Here is a 16,298-nt window from a genome sequence, read left to right as displayed (position 1 = left end):
CTTAACCTTGTTTGAACATCCATAAATGTTTAGCAACATTCATCTGACATGCTTGTTTTTAAATCTGTCTTATTTACGCCTAACGACCACAGGCATCAGTCACAAGATGAACTTTAAAGGAAATGGCATTACCACATGACTCTCACATTAGCACACATTATTATGCCTTCTAAACTTCAATATTTATGCAAAAGTATCTGATAAAAAGTTGGTGTTTTATTAATATCCACAGGAAATATAATAATTTGTAATAACCATGGTACAGTACAACAGTCTCTTGTTTTTTTTAACATAGAAAAAGCCAGATGATATGCAACATGACATCAACCATTGCACTGCTGAGAATGTCCAAGAAAAAAAAAAGGCAAAGACACTGTCCAATCAGCAACAGGCAAATAGGCTAAAGTTTGTTTTACAAAAAAAAACTGTCAGACCCGTGATCCACTGACAGAAATTCATCATTTTGACCAAAAATGTCATGTGCTGTCAAAACATGTCTTAATTTTTTTGCTTGACATGGCTCACAGACATACGTCACTTTGAAAAAGAAACTCCCCCTGTCCGGTTTCCAGGAGCTGATGGAATATGCTTCCCTTGGAGTCAAAATAAAAAAAGCAAAGCATATGTTGTCATCCAGACCGTCACACTGGAAAACATCTCTCCCTGTTCCAGCAGCGGGGTTTGGCAAGACATTGGCTGAGGACAACTGGTTTCACTTCGGGTTCAGTTAAATTCCAGTTTCTAGCAGCTGAATTTAAACCACAGCCATTTTCCAGTTCTCAAGTCCTTCTGAGGAGAGAAAGGAAAACTTATTCGTGGTGAGAGCGAGCTGGTCCAAACATGGCACAGGAGAGTTTCATGGGTTGGATGCAGGTTTTCAGGAGGAAGGAGGGGGGTATGTATCCCGTCGTCAGACAGAGCTGAGCTTTACCAATCCTCTGACAGAGTCCTCGTGTAGTGAGTCCTGGCTGGCTGGGTTGTAGAAGCCCGCCTGCATAGTGTGGCTGTGACCCAGGGGGCTGCCGCAGGGAAGCATACCTGGCGGCGAGGGCACTTCCTCTGGGGTGAGAAAGTGATGGTGGGCCACCGGCTCCTGGAGGGGGTGGCTGTGGTTGTGTGTGTGGCCGTGTCCGTGGATTGGCAGCATGTCTGTGGCCTCGTGGCAGCTGAGGCTGGGGGTGGACGTCGGAGGGGTGGGCTGGCCGAGGGGGAGCGAGGTGCGGCCGGGGAGGGAGCCCCCGTTTTCAGGGGAGGCCGTCAGGATGACTGGCTCGCTGCTTTGCTGCTGGAGGAGGGGTGTGGCGGCGGCCTGCAAAACGAATTTGGTGCTCTGAATGCACTGGTCTTGGACACACTGAGAGAAAGCAGCAGAAAGCAGGAGAATATGGGAGGGGATGTGAAAGTCAGAGAGATAGATAAGATGCCGGAGGTGAAGGACGGAAATAGAAAAACAGTGAGGCAGTGGTGAAAATTAGATGGATGAGGAAAAAAGAAACCACAACCCGGGATCAAAGAACAGAATATGTGGAAAGACAACATAGGAGGGGGTAGGTGATTGGATAAAGGAGAGAAAAAGACAGAAAATAAGATGTTAGTACCCTTGTTAGAATGCAGAGCCACACCAAGAACCTGCACCAGCTCGTGCATCAGTAAACCAGTAAAAACAGAGCTGGGGTCAGTAGACAGAGTTGAAAACACAGCCTCATGACCTATTGATCTCTACTGCCTCGCTTTAGTGGAAATCACACGTCTAAAACTGGAGCAGAGTAACTGGGTTAGGACACGGCGAGCCATCAATACCACACATTAGCTACAGGGAGATTAGCTTTAACCCGGTGCGCCCTTTATCACCACAGAGCAATCATGTACATTAGAGACCAGTTACAGATGAAAGATCACTAGTTGTGCAGGAGTTTAAAAAGCCACACAAACAAAAAGGATGCCTCCTTCCATTCCACACCACTCCACTCCCAAAGTCTGACTGACAAGAAATTTCAAGCACAAAGATTTGTCCCGGACGTCTCACCTTTCTGTCTCAATCTCACTGACCTAAAAAGAGCAGATTACAGATGTAATATGAACAGAAGTTGAGCTACCTTTGACAGCAGAAGAGATGTGTTTCTAAGTATTATCAATCCTCTTATCAGATGCACATGCTCTCGACTTATCACCTTTATGAGTTGGCCTCTCTCCAGGTGGGTGAGAAGACTAAGGGTTATTGGACTGAAATGACACGGGAACCTCGCTCACGGCCACGTTAGCGCAGAGCTACATCATCGGCGGTGTGTTGGACCGAGGATAAAATGGAGAGGGGGTAAAATAAAGGGATACAGCGCTTTGTCCTTTTCTTTCTACTTCCAGGCCCACTCATGTTTTATAAACAGTCACAGCTAGTCTGACTCAGCACTGTCCATCCCCCACGGCAGACAGACACGCACACGCAGGACTACAAGGGACAATATGTACATAGACTGCTGATGGACTAACCTTGGATAGCAGACAGCAAGTGAAGCAGCACAGGCCATGTTTTGGTTGGCTAACACACGTGGCTAGGATAAGAGGTTTTTTTTATCTTACATTTACATCTTATACCTCATGCTGTACACAGTTCAGTCATAAAATGACTGAACTGTGTACAGCAGTCAACATGACATGGCAAGATTAGATCGCTCTAGTAGAGGAGAGCAATTTTGAAAGAAAAATAATAGGGCTGTCAAAGTTAACGCGATAATGCAAATTCGTTTTAACGCCACTAATTTCTTTAACGCAACTTATTACAATATTTTACTTGAAACCATGCTTGATTAATCCATTCGATACATAGAAAAACAACTATTTTGATAATTAATCAAGACAAAAAATGCCAAACAGCTACTCAATGTTGATGCTTTTTTTGTATCATGTGAATATCTTTAGGTTTGGGAGGGTCGGTTGGACAAAACAAGTAATTTGAAGACACCACATTGGGCTCTGGGAACCTTTTCCACTATTTTCTCACATGTTACAGATTAAATAATGAACTGACAATGAAAATAATGATTAGTTGCAGTCGGACTTTCCCGTAAGTTTGTGCAAGATTGCCCATTTAATTTAGATTTTCCAAGATTGCATACTGGTGAGGGGATGCTTCAATTTACCATGCAGCCACTAGTTTAATTCAATAAGTGTAAGGTCATGAGGAGGAAGAACACGTCCTTGTTCAGATAAAATGAAAAATGTCCCAAAGCTGACATCATTTGTGTTCAATCTCTGAACGCGTCTCGAGATGAAGATGGGAGATTCCGGCCGTCTGTGTTATTCCTGACAACACATCGCTGTCTGCTGTGACGGATAACGAGTTGTCCATATGGCTGACACTTAGGTGGTACATTTGGTTGAACTGGCTTGAACTGTCTGTTCATTATTTCATCTTTAATAAACCGACTACACTGGGTCTGAATGTTGATATCCAGCTGTTATGTGAACCAAGAAACGTTTGGCACCGTCATTCATGCAGCTAACGGAAGTAAGAGGGTGTGGTGAAACTGAAAAACGAAGCTGTGGGCTGTCAGTCCCTCATCAGTCACTGTGTAATTATCAACAAGGAAATGGTGGTTGATCAAGTTGTACTCTGTGCATCGTACAAAAATAGCTCACAAAAGGAAAAAGACCAGCGACAGAGGAAGAAGGAAAGGAAGGAAGATGAGGCCAAAACAGTTCACCCAAATTATAACAAAACATATTTTCTCATGAGCTTACAGTAATATCTACCCATGCAGATATTGCTGGTTGTATTTATAATGGAAATTAAAGCTCACGGCATATTACATTTATGCTATAAAACAGAGGAAAGCTAGGCATTCTGACATTTGAGAAGCTGTAACCAGAGAACATCTACCATTTTTTGTGTTATATTTTCAAATCTGGGTGAACTGACCCTTTAACTGGAGGCGATGATGACTGCTGTCAATCAAATTGCCCCCCCCCCCCCCCCCCCCCCAAGCCAAATCCCAAATGGAGGTTTTACATTATCGAGGTTACACTGTTACCATGGCAACTGCTTGCAAGGCTTCTACATACCAGGCCGTCTTTTTAAGATGCATCACAGACAAAAGTACCTCACAAAGAAACGGGGCTTTCATCGCCCAAATGCAAATGCAACCTCAATTCATTAACCAACACAATACTGCAGAAACACAATCCTAATGTGGGACAGTCAACAATATAATTGGAGGTACAAACGCGTGCTGTGTTTACTCAGTACTTAACGTCTCCACACCAGATTTTCAATCAATTTCTAGTTAAAAAAGGGAAAAGACCACTGTAAAAAAAATCAACTGTATTTCTTCTCTGTCATCTTTAGGCGTAGAAATGTTAATCCATGCCCAACTTATTTAATGTGACATGTCCTGAGTTGACGTCAAGAGATTCTAAGATAAAAATGTCCGACCTACTGTACTGCGTTATCCGCAATCAGTGTAACATTACATTAACTGGCTAAATTAAATGCAACAAATTACTGAATCAAGTACAAAACATTTGTATTTTATAATTTGCTTCGCTGCCGTCTCTTTATATCTCTCACACACACACACACACACACACACACACACACACACACTTCATGTACATTCACACACTTTCTCCAAATAGCACCCACCCACACACCTCTGTAGTAAACAGACAAAAGGGATGGGAGACTTTTACTCATCGTGGTTTGAACGATTTAACTAAACCAAGCCAGCAGCCTCTCGAGTGACATGAGTGGTCCAGCCCTGATGTGTTACCAAGGTAACATGTTAACAAATAGATATTAAGTAAACAGCTGACTCTATCAGTGGGCAGATAAATGGCAAGCAGCCAGCGAAATAGGACAACTCTGACCGCTACATTAAACACATGCCAGTTATTTCTGAATGTGCTAACGTACAGGAATGTTCCTTTGGCTCTCAGCCCCATTACAAGTAGTCCACACATTTAGGACCTGGAGACAGATGACCTTCATGTTCGACGTCTCAATGAGAACTGACAGGATGAGGTCGCGTATGGGTGAGAACAACGAGATGACTGTGGCGCTGAGGGATGGGCACCAGGGAAAGACGTTTAGTAGCTGTGTGTGAATAGGCCTTAAATCTAATGTGTGAGGTTAACGGCTAAACTGAACAACAGAGGACTTGTTGCTTCTATTCAGGCACCAGAGGGAAACTGGTCAGTGAGGTCAGAACAATGTCCTCTTCTCAACACCAGCTATTCTCTCCAAGACTGCGAGGAGATATCTGTTTACTGTCTGTGGTGTACTTTCACTTTGTTAGTTGTACACAATGGTGCATTATGTGTTATCGCTCTCTGATTCCTGCTCATTGTTTTTCTTGGGCCCACTGCAACAATTGGATTATCAGCATGATGTGGAAAGCCTTAATCTTACACACAGTATTCTGACTGATAAACTGTAAGACAGGAGAATGACTAAATCATACAGTGCCATGCTACCTCAGCACAGACACACACACTTCCTTGCTACTGCTGACCTAATTTACAGACGACACGGTGCGACACATGCAAAATTGAAAACATCACTGACTCACTCTTTGCAATCCAGAGAAATTTCATCAGTTTCATCAGTGAGATGAGATAGATTAACTGGGTTTGCTTTCCAAGGTCTGGATAAAGAGACCAGTCCCTAGGCCAGTCCTTAAACCAATAGCAAATGTTTGCCATTACAATCAGAATTAATCGGAGACAAAATAATATGATGCACAGTGCCTGCTGTTTGGATTCCTCAAACTGACATGGGGCTAAATTAATCTGCCTCGATTTGTGACAGTTGATTTTCTGTTTCTGGCAAAGACAACAGCTAGAGATCCACTCTGTCAGACAGGCTGCAGTGAAAGGTGCTTTGTCTCTGTGAGTCATGCTGACCAAGGCCTGGCCCAGTAGGAGTCACAGTATGGCCTGGGTGAGTAGTGCAGCCAAGGAACTAAGGACCGGTGAATTCAAACAACTCTCAAAATGTTCCTTAACGTTATAATCCTTCTGTACTACATGAAATCAAACCCCCTTTTTTTCCAGCAATAGAAATTTCTAAATATTTACCTTCTGTAATTATTTCTCTATATAGTAGTTTTCATTGTTAGTGTTAGTCCACCATTCTCATGCAGGATTCCAATTATTGACTGACTTCTTTATTAAAACAACATGAGTTTGCTTAGCTGCACTTGTAAACAGATACATCTGTTGCTCTTCTGTTGTATTCCTGACAAAGTAGCTGCTCTGGGAGTGTTTCCTCTAGTATTAAACCACACTTGCTGTTACCACCAGGAACCACAGGTGTCGCCAAATCAACCAGGACTGAAATCTTCAGGATTTTAACTAAACTAAGCTTCTGAGAATAGAGGAGAGGAGAGCCAAATCTAAAAGTATCCAGTCCCTTTAATCAATGACTATTCTATTCCTAAAACTTCATCCATCAGGCGACCTTCCCACTTCTGGTCTCTAAGCAGACTGAACAACTATGAGCAACCAGACCACTCGTGACAACTCAAGTCTGCTTTTTTACTTCTGCGAAGTTATCAAGCTGATAGTAGTATCTTGGAGATTAGAGAGTCAGGTCAGTGTCTTACCATGTGGCTCTGCTGGGACTGGGTGGCGCCATACATAGTGATGCCATTGGTTGGTGGTGGCGCCAGCTGCGGCGTGTCTGATTGGACGAAGCCCCGTGTGTCAATGAGGCTAGTCAGAGAGAAACAAAGAAGCAAGAAAAGCATTGTTTGTGAGCATTCATTCACAAATATTAGCAAACCGAATGGCATTACCCAGTTACAGATTTACTACAGTAGAGCAGTGTAACCTATACATTCTTTGGAGAGCTGAAAGCCTTAAAGCACAGATGTAGAAATGAAACGGACAAGACATCTAACTGATTGCAACAGAAGGTTAATATTGTCTAAAGCCAGGTTGACTCAATGTTAGGTGGGAATGATTAGCAAGAGTGCAAATGAGCAGACCGCTTGTGAGAGGTGGTCTCGGACCGTTTCCAAGCAAACCGAAACACAGGCTGCCTGTACCTGGACTTCTGCAGAGGTTTGATGTTTGCTTGACATCTGGGCCGAAGAGAACATGCAGAATATGCTAAATAAAGTCCACAAAAATAGTGACATTTATAAAGTCGTTGGAGGTAAACTGCAGAAGGGATTCGTGCGCACAGTAGATCAGAGTCGAGTCAAAATGAAAAACTTTGACAACAATATATCAAAGGTCGCAATTCCCTGCATAGAAGTGGGAGCTCTCGAGGCGAAAAAGAGAAAATTCACTCCTTTGTACATGTACTCAGCAACTTATTTTTTATTTGGTCCTCTTTAATTAGTGCACTATAAAACCAAACCAGACTAAATAGAAAACAAACCAAAAGTACCAATTTCACTCTGATTCGGGCTAGCCAAAGAGACTGGTTGTCGATGTGTGCTGTATTATTGTGTACAAGCCTCGACTCAAATCGTCCACTCACACACACACACACATTCGCACAAACATATGAAATCCCAACTTGGGAATAAATCACAGAGGTCCTGCAGTGGAACACTGGAGTGAATCATAGTTTCTGTCACATCGTTAATGCGGCAGAACTCTGACACAGCTGCTTAGGCAACGACCAGCTGAACTCTTGGTATGCGTATGCACGTGTGTGGTCATGGGCCAGATGTATGTGATAATGGCTATTTATCAGCCAGATAAAGGTTTATCTGACACAGAGCAGTATCTACCACACACACACACACACACATATATGAAGAGCCAGCTGAGGTGTTAAAGAGTGCGAGCAGGGTAATCATTTAACAGAAAAAGTGTGTTGACAGCGTGTTCCAGTGGGACTGAGCTGGATCCAGGTGGAAATGGTTTGCTAAAATCACACAAAGAGACAAAGTCTGGGAACCTACAGCAGGCGGCTTGCGTTGCTGCTAGTAATGAATACCGGAACGTCTGCAAATGCGGCTGGGAGGAAATGAGCATAAAAACATGTATGCATTAGAAAGTATGAGTCACGGTTTCAGCAGGTAATGAAATGCAAGAGGCTTTTGTCTCTGTGTGCGAGAGGCAGCGTTGCTTGCATAGTCCGAGGCGAAACATTCCTGTCTTACTGGTAGACCCGGCTGTGCGGTGCCAGCCACAAACACACACATGCCCAGATGGTAGCCACCTGTGCACTGAGGATTCTCCTTTGCCACCCACTGGAATCATTACTGGTGACTTATGGTTTGTGATGGCCAGAGCACAGCACAGCCAGACACACTGAATGAACATTGCCAAAAGCCTCCATCGCTGCTCTTCTTAAACTTTGTGTGTCTCTGTGTCTACATACTTGAGTAGTAACTTGAGAAGGTACTAGGGGTGGGGGTGGGGAGGATCAATACAGCATAGTATCGCAATATTTTGAGTAGCAATATTATAATGATACACGGACGTCATGTATCGATCTTTTATTATATAAACAATTAATATTGCAAATACAAATTAAAGTTTTTGGTAACAATTGATTTCAAATAGTCAAAACAAAGATGGAGACATCGGAGAGAGAAATCTAAAATGCGCCGTGTTTACATCAAACATCTGGACTTATTTCGGATTTTTTAACAAGGAAGGGAAGAAAGATATGGATATGACTGGTGATTCCCACCCCTAGAAGTTACTGTATGCATGTGCTTAACTAGAGAGTGTTGTGCTTGTACTCTTTAATGAGTGCAAGTCAAAGGCAAAGGCTGCAAGTTCCAAAGGCTAAGAGATGTTTGTGACGTCTTTGACTGCGTCACTGTGAGAGTTGCTTCTACAAAGTGGGTACGGTGGTCAGTAAAGATAAGAGCAGATAGTAGGTATCTCCGTGTCCAGTGGGTAAGCATGAACACAGTTCAAACCATGACGAAAGAAAAAAAAGAGCAGTTTCAGTCGCAGGAATCGAGAACTGCGGTTTCACGGGTGAGTAATGAGAATTGTTGGTCGAAATGCTTAAGTGAAAGAAGCTGGGAGGGAATGTACAATGTGTACTGACATTTACAGTCACATGGACACGAGAATGTAGCTGTGACAGTTGGCCTGTATTTTTGTTAAATCACATGAACGGCAAAAGTGTGAAATCTAATATATCAGGCCAACTTTGATCTTGGATTTGGTTAAGATGGGCTTGAAATCCTTTCCACTCTTGCAGCATCATAGTAGCTATGTATAGAGAAAAGGCTGCAGGCAGGCTCGTTTCAAAGCAGCTCCTCACATCAAAAGCAGTCTTGACTAACGGTTCTATTTCGGCCTTTGGACAAAACACAAAATTACAATGAGGGAAGTAAATAACAGGTGCTGTGACCTATTGCAGTGAAGGTGACAAATTACTGAATGGGTTTTTTCAGAGCAGTGAATGATAGGGCTTATATGTCATCATATGGACATCTGGGAGTGCATAAATCACCTCGTAAAAATACATTCATACACGTCATACCTGGGTGGCAGGGGTCCACACAGTGCTGCACAGCAGTTGGTGAATATATTGCCATGGCTGTAGGGGTTATAGTTGTCCTTCCCTCTTTTAGAAGACCATGACCCTTTTATCTGGAAGAGACCACACAACATAGATAAATATCTCAAGTTTCACTGGGAGAAAAATCTGTGTAACACAGAGATTATGTTTGTGTATTGTGTCTAGTCTAGGGCTAAAAATGTCTATGGTGCATACGCAGATCCAACCCATGACCTTCGCGTTATTAGCACCACTCTCTAGCTGGCCACAACGACACATGACTCACTCTCTTGTCTGTTTGCCTTTAGTATCTGTCTGGCAAGATTCTTAATGCCAGAGTTGTTAAGTGAAAAATAATATAAACACAAGAAATTACAAAACAATATATACTTGAATTAAAAGCCTTGTGACTACTTAAAACTACAAAAAAAAAGAATATAAAAATATGTTTTTTTCTCTGTTATTATGCAGGAAAAATCTGACATTTGGCTATTTTTTCCTGAATTCCAACAATTAATCAGTTGTGAAAACATTTCATGGTTTCTTTTGCTTTTATCACACAATATGTGTCAGGAAAACGTTATAGTTGCAGCTTTAAAGAACACCACACCTACCAACAACTGTGACTAACAAAGAATTAGGGCTGCCCGTCGATTAGTCGACTAATCGGTCGTTTTGGTCTTAGTCGACTAATATTTCTTTAATCGATTAGTCATTTTTATGCTTTTACTTTGATCGAGTACAGCCCTACAAAGAATACTACTACTACTTCTAATCATCACAGGAAAAGTAATTTATACTAATCTGTAAATAAAGCACATATTTCAAATGACTGACTATGAAAAAAATCCACAGATATAGTGTGTGTAGCAGATATAGAAAAATTACATGACTTATTAGCAATGCTTCATGCTGTACTCATCATTTTTTGTAGTGTATATTTTAAGGAGCAGTATATGTGGCATGATGTGTGATGTCTATTTCTTACTCACGTCTTCATTGGTGGTCTGGTTGGAGCTGATCAGGTAGGTGTGGAAGCCTGAGAGGCCCACTATGGACCAGACCGAGAAGAAACACACCACCACCTCAAGCACAGTGACACAGTCAAGGAATAATTGTTTCACTAACTGTACGAATGGATTAAATAAAAACTGTGGCAGACAGAAAATAATGTGGAAGCCCATACACACAAAGACACACACACACATGATAAATAGAGCCATATGGAGCCAGCATGGACAAAATAGAGGATGAGTTCTAACAGCTAGCATATTGACCTACAGCCTCGGGGCTGTCCTGCTCTTGCCAATAGTTCCTAGTTACCAGTTCATTTGGCTGGGACTGCAGAACGCTGATAATTTTCTCTGCTCCACATAAGGCAGAAAAACACAGACCCTGTCCAAGTTGCCTTTATGAAAAAAGGAAAAAGTGGCCCTTAACTGCATTTTAGGATACAGTCTCTAAAAGAATATCTTATTCATAAAGACCTACAAACAGTGGTTGCGTTAGACTTTCCCAAAATGGTGGACAGGGTTGTACAAATTCCGTCATAATCTATTATTAACCATCATTTTCATTTATTTAATGACAATAATACATAGGCCTATTTTAAAGGCAGAGTCTGTGATTCTAATCCGATACAGTTTTTGTTGAATTCAGCGATTATCTCCTTACGGTGTGCTAACTGTCCGTTCTGTGTGTGTGTGTGTGTCGTAAAAAATCCAGTGTTCCATAGCCCTATCTTTTTTCAATAATTTAGAGTATTGGTCTGAAGACTGACTCACAGCAGCAGTGCTCGCTATGTGCGTCGCTGTGTTTGTGTTTAATAATAAATATATATAATAAGTTTATAGATTATGCATGGAGAGAAAAGATGAACAGAGACACGACACCGACTGTGTTGTCTCTTTGAATGAAGATGAATGGTTTTTTTTCGTAGTCTTTGCCTCGGACGGACGACTTCTCGTGGCCGATTTCATTTTGTTCTGAAGGCTAAACCCGCGCTCTGAGACTGGAATTACCAGATTCTCTGTGTGATTCCCCCGATCCTGCATGAACTCGCTTCACCGGGAGGAAATCCCGCAGCATGCGATCCTTCTGCACCAGCGGCCACCCAAATGGTCACACACACGCTCCAAGGCCTCCTCCAGTTCATCAAAATGACGGACAGCTTTCAGATTGTTAAAAAAATTCAGTCAATGACAGAAAATATTCGGTTAATGCGACCTCTGCCTATAAATACCCAGAAACTAAAAATTAGTATAGATAAGTCCCTGTGGGCATATTGGTAGGACAATATATTATTACATAGTCAAAGACCAGGAGTCAGTCTGTGAAACTGTACTGTAAAAATCAACTAAATACCCTCACTCTCACCCCTTTCTCTCTCTTAACCTCCCTCTTCTTTTTCTCTCTTCCCAATCTCTTCCTCCTTCGCAAGAACAAAACATGTCATTATTCACCTCGAACAAAGCACTGCTGCGATACTATCGACTGCAATTCCCCTTTATTAAAGTCCTGTAGGACACAGGCCGTTATCAGCTTGGCTTGGCACACATTTCTCCGCCAGAGGAACAGTTATCTCACTCAGCCATAGAGAGAAGGGCAGAGAGAGAGAGAGAGAGAGGGACAGTGTCATAGCCCTGAGCTCTCAACTTGATATGTGGCTTAGAAATAGCGTTGGGTATCATTTCGATTTGATCAGTTTAGATTCTCCAAACTTGCTCATTGATTTTGGTTATTATAGGATCCTAGTTCAGACTCTTGTATTATTTAAAGAGAATCAGAGAAGAATCCAAAATAAACTAAAAAGCATCTCCATCTTCAGCAGATTTAGGTTGTCCTTAATAGTCAAAAGGTTAAAAGGTGAAGTACAGTTCCCTCTCTACTCATAAATAATGTGTTGGGGAGGTGACAATAAATTTGAAGTCTGACATTAGGTGACTGCTTCCGACCTTTACTGCCTGGATTTACAGCTAAAAACTAAGGTCAAACAGTGTGAAGCCAAACTTTACTGCGGTGTCAAAATAAAGCGTTTGCCTTGCTTGAACTTACCACAGTCCACATGATTATCACTGATGTTGTGCTGAGACAATAAGCTGACTTACAGGGTATTTTGTAACAGCTGTAGCTTAAGATGTCTCGCACACACTTGGCATCCATCACACAGGCCGACATACCCGCGCTCATATCAAATCCCACTCGCACGACATCTCTGTAGAGGGAGTGGGGGGCAAGTTAGAGCCAGATGAAATCAGAGACGGTCTGAATCAATCGACAGAGACAGATTGAGGAGCTGTCTTGCGTGATGTGTTACCCTGATGGAACAGAACTAATCAGACGCACACCAGTTATGCAAGTACTCCAACTGCAGAAAATGGCAGCACGATTGATGGGAATGCTTTGAAAAGGCATGTTAAGCAAATTAATTCTGACCTACAGAATGACCTGTATAGGCCCTCGCTGGGCTAGTTAGTCTTGTTACTATGGACAGAGAAGTATAGAGAGAAAATCATAGCAGCAAAAATCAGACAATCACACTTAACAGACACTTATTCCACAGTAAATGCCAAAAGGCCAATTTCAGTGAAAGGATATCTGGCAGGACTTTCTTTAAGTGCGTTGAGAAACCCGCTTCGATGGGAGCCTGTGAACAGAGAAAGACGGAGTTCCCATTAGACCACCATACAATTGTGTTCGCCATTAAATACACACCATCTCACACAATATCAGCATTAAACAACATTAAATGTGGGAACTTGTATCAGATATTGGGTACCACTACACACTCTGGAGCCATTAACTTGCTGCAGACCCATTCTTGGTTAAAGTTTAAGTGTCAACAAGATGGACTGAGCTGGGCAGCGTGTGCCCACTTAAATTGGCTTTCCAATTTAACTTCCATGTGTGGTAAGAGGACAGAGCCAGAAGCAAGAGCAAAAAAAATAAGTGAAGGCCAGTTATATGTGGCTGTTAGAGATGCACCAATTGCAATTTTCTTGGTCGATTCCGATTTTCTTTTTTAAAACTATTGTTCACAGCATACACAAACATTTTTGTGACTTTTCTTTAATGGAAAATTCAATTGTATGTTCATTAAGGGTGTTGCGATACACCGGTATTGATGTTTAACGTGATATTTAAAAAATGAAATATTGATTATCATGTTAATAATACACAGATATACACATGATAATATTGTGTAAATAATCCAGCGCCTCTTAAATCATTTCAGTGCCTTTCCATTCTCGCTTTTTGTACAGTTGTGGTTACAGACTCTCTCTCCACTTCCCTATACTCGTATTTTTAGCATTATGTTTTCTTCAAATGTTCTAAAGATATTGCGATAATATTGTGAATTCTTTTGGCCACGATAATCGTGTAGTGAAAATCTGATTGTGACAGCCCTAATGTTCATACATATCAGAGAAGAAGCATCTCTAGTGGCTGTAGGTCGGATATATCTCCGTGGCTCTACTCAGCCAGACTGATCATTTATATTATCTTTTAACTGCATCCATGAAAAATTGGGTTAACAAAAAAACTAGTGGGTTGAGAGATTTTTTACAAAACGAAAGAAATACTGTGATTTTATCACTTAAATTTATCACTGGAGGACTGCAACTACCTTTGATTTAAAGCGTTGACAAGCAGGTTTTCCCCACAGCTGAACTGTACATCTACTGTACGCTTACAAGATGAACAGATTATCAAGTCACTGTGATGTTCTCTAACTTGGTCTGAGCCCCAATGGAAGAAAACCCTACAATACGAAGAATTCAAAGTGCTGTGATGCATTTTTTTTGGCCAAATCTGACAGCACTTTCACTGAACACAGCATGGTTACATTCAGAGAAAAGAGAACAAAAGAATTAGTCAGCAATACAATTTTCTAGCAGCTAATCTTTGCCCATAATTCTTTTCTAGTGCAACATTGATCCACTGACTGTCATTTATGCATACACACACACAAACACACACACTGATGGGGAGCCCAACAGTCCACCGCCTGCTCCCAGCTGGAAAGATGGTATTAAGCCAGAATGCTGCAGCTTTTCACAACGCCCACTTACAACCTGCTGGCTCCAAACACACCAAGAACACAGCCAGGAGGAGTGTGTGTGCGTGTGTGCGTGTGTGTACCATGCCTGAGCACATGTCCTTTTCCCCCTCCCCTCAGCTACTTACGTAAAATGATGTGTGTGATGACGAAGGAGAAGATGAAGATGGTAAGGAAGGAGAGCGAGAGGATGAACATGTAGAAGAAACGGTAGTTCCTCCTTCCCACGCAGTTCCCCACCCAGGGACAGTGGTGGTCGAAACGCTCTGCATGGACAGAGAGGGAGAGTAAGAAAAGTTTATTTTGGATAGAAGAACTCACACAAGTCACAGTGATATTTCTCCTGTCTGAAGTATTTGTCATCTACATCTGCTCTTGTAAAAAACCCTGCCAGAAACCGCATTATGTACACATGGCTTAGAAATGTGGTTTCTCCAGAAGACGTCTATGTTTACTCAGTCAACACTCAATTAGTGACACCAATAACCAGGTTACTTCAGCGCATGTAAACACAAACTATGAGTCTGGAGCTGTGGGAAATTAGGGGAAATGGGAAGTGTCCCTCTGGGTCTTAGAATGAAAATATACACATTTTTCACATAGCGCACTGGTTATTTATATAAACTAGCTAATAAAAGTTACAGGCCAAACATGACTGTGTATGGCTGAAAAAGCTCCCTCTGTCACTGTGGGTCTGTGCAAGGTTGAGACGCTGAAAGAAGCACTTTGCAGGATGCCTCCAGTAAAACCTCAATTTAGGAATATTTGACGACGTTTGAGGAATTGCAAATGAAGACAAAAGAGAGGAAGTAAAGTAAAAGTACATGGAAGGAACCCAGCCGTAAGACAGGAACGACTGGGGTTTAACAATATGTTAATACTGACGCAAGCCCGTCAGCCACCTTGGTTAAAAACTTCTTTCATTTAAATATCTGTGTTGTTTAAGTGAATAAAATGTCTGGGATTCAGAAATACTTGCTGGAATGTACTCAAAACACAGTCTGAACTACTTCAGTAAATGTAATGTAAAATGCTTTCAGATGAAAATTAGTCAGTGGTATCTTAATCAATGAAACTGTGCTCCGGCATACTTATCTTTTCACTGATTGCTCCAAGAGTTGAGGGCTTGTTGATAGCGTGGTTATTCAATCAGTCCTAACTCCACAATCCTATCTTTGAGGGTGGACTCCTGGCTGTGCACGGTGGTAGCTACTTAACTAATTAATCAGAGCCATTATTTGTTTAGTGAAGTGAAATGACCTGCTTTTGTCTTCATTAATCAATGCCTGGTTAAAGTGTGTCTGGGAAACGCAGCCTCTAGTCAGACAGGATGAAAGGGGACGAGCACTGCTAGTCAAATCTCATTATCACAGCCTTTGCACTCTGGTCGTTAATTTTAAGTGACCAACAATGCCAGAAGAGGAGAAGTGAGACTTTTGATGTTCTTCTGCATGTGTTTCTACACTCCTATTCTCCGTGTGTCAATGTAAGGATGTTTTGTGAGAATGTGTGAAGAACGAGCTTCCACTGATATACAATAAACAGAAGAATAAAATCACTCTAAACAATGACAGAAGCATATTTGCTCTTTCAAAGTTTCAGATTATCTTTCAACCAAGATCAGGAGGAGGTAGAGGTAGTAGAAACAACTGCTAATAGATACCAGACGCGGGAGCTGATTGGTAAGTAGCATCACCCTTTCAATGATGGCTTTAAAGTAAAACCAAAAGCTTGCAACAGCAACACTGACAGTTTCATAAT

At 41.8% G+C, this 16,298-nt stretch overlaps 1 protein-coding gene across 5 annotated transcripts in view; it reads right to left on the bottom strand.

Moving 5' to 3' along the window:
- Positions 1 to 196: 196 nt before the first annotated feature.
- Positions 197 to 16,298, bottom strand: part of LOC119474909 (palmitoyltransferase ZDHHC14-like) — a 53,542-nt gene continuing 37,440 nt past the window's right edge. For 2 of the 5 annotated variants that reach the window (XM_037747256.1, XM_037747257.1), the window contains exons 5-10: positions 14,666 to 14,803; positions 13,076 to 13,124; positions 10,471 to 10,573; positions 9,461 to 9,570; positions 6,600 to 6,708; positions 197 to 1,354 (exon numbers count right to left, since the gene is read on the bottom strand). In XM_037747256.1, the coding sequence (XP_037603184.1) occupies positions 911 to 1,354; positions 6,600 to 6,708; positions 9,461 to 9,570; positions 10,471 to 10,573; positions 13,076 to 13,124; positions 14,666 to 14,803 (953 nt within the window). In that variant the 3' untranslated portion in view covers positions 197 to 910. The other 3 variants (XM_037747260.1, XM_037747258.1, XM_037747259.1) reach the window with 3 other exon arrangements.

This window comes from Sebastes umbrosus, chromosome 16 (genome assembly GCF_015220745.1).
Source record: "Sebastes umbrosus isolate fSebUmb1 chromosome 16, fSebUmb1.pri, whole genome shotgun sequence".
Classification (NCBI taxonomy): Eukaryota; Metazoa; Chordata; class Actinopteri; order Perciformes; family Sebastidae; genus Sebastes; species Sebastes umbrosus.
The sequence above is the reverse complement of the archived record's forward strand: the minus strand, read 5'-3'. Positions and strand labels throughout refer to the sequence as shown.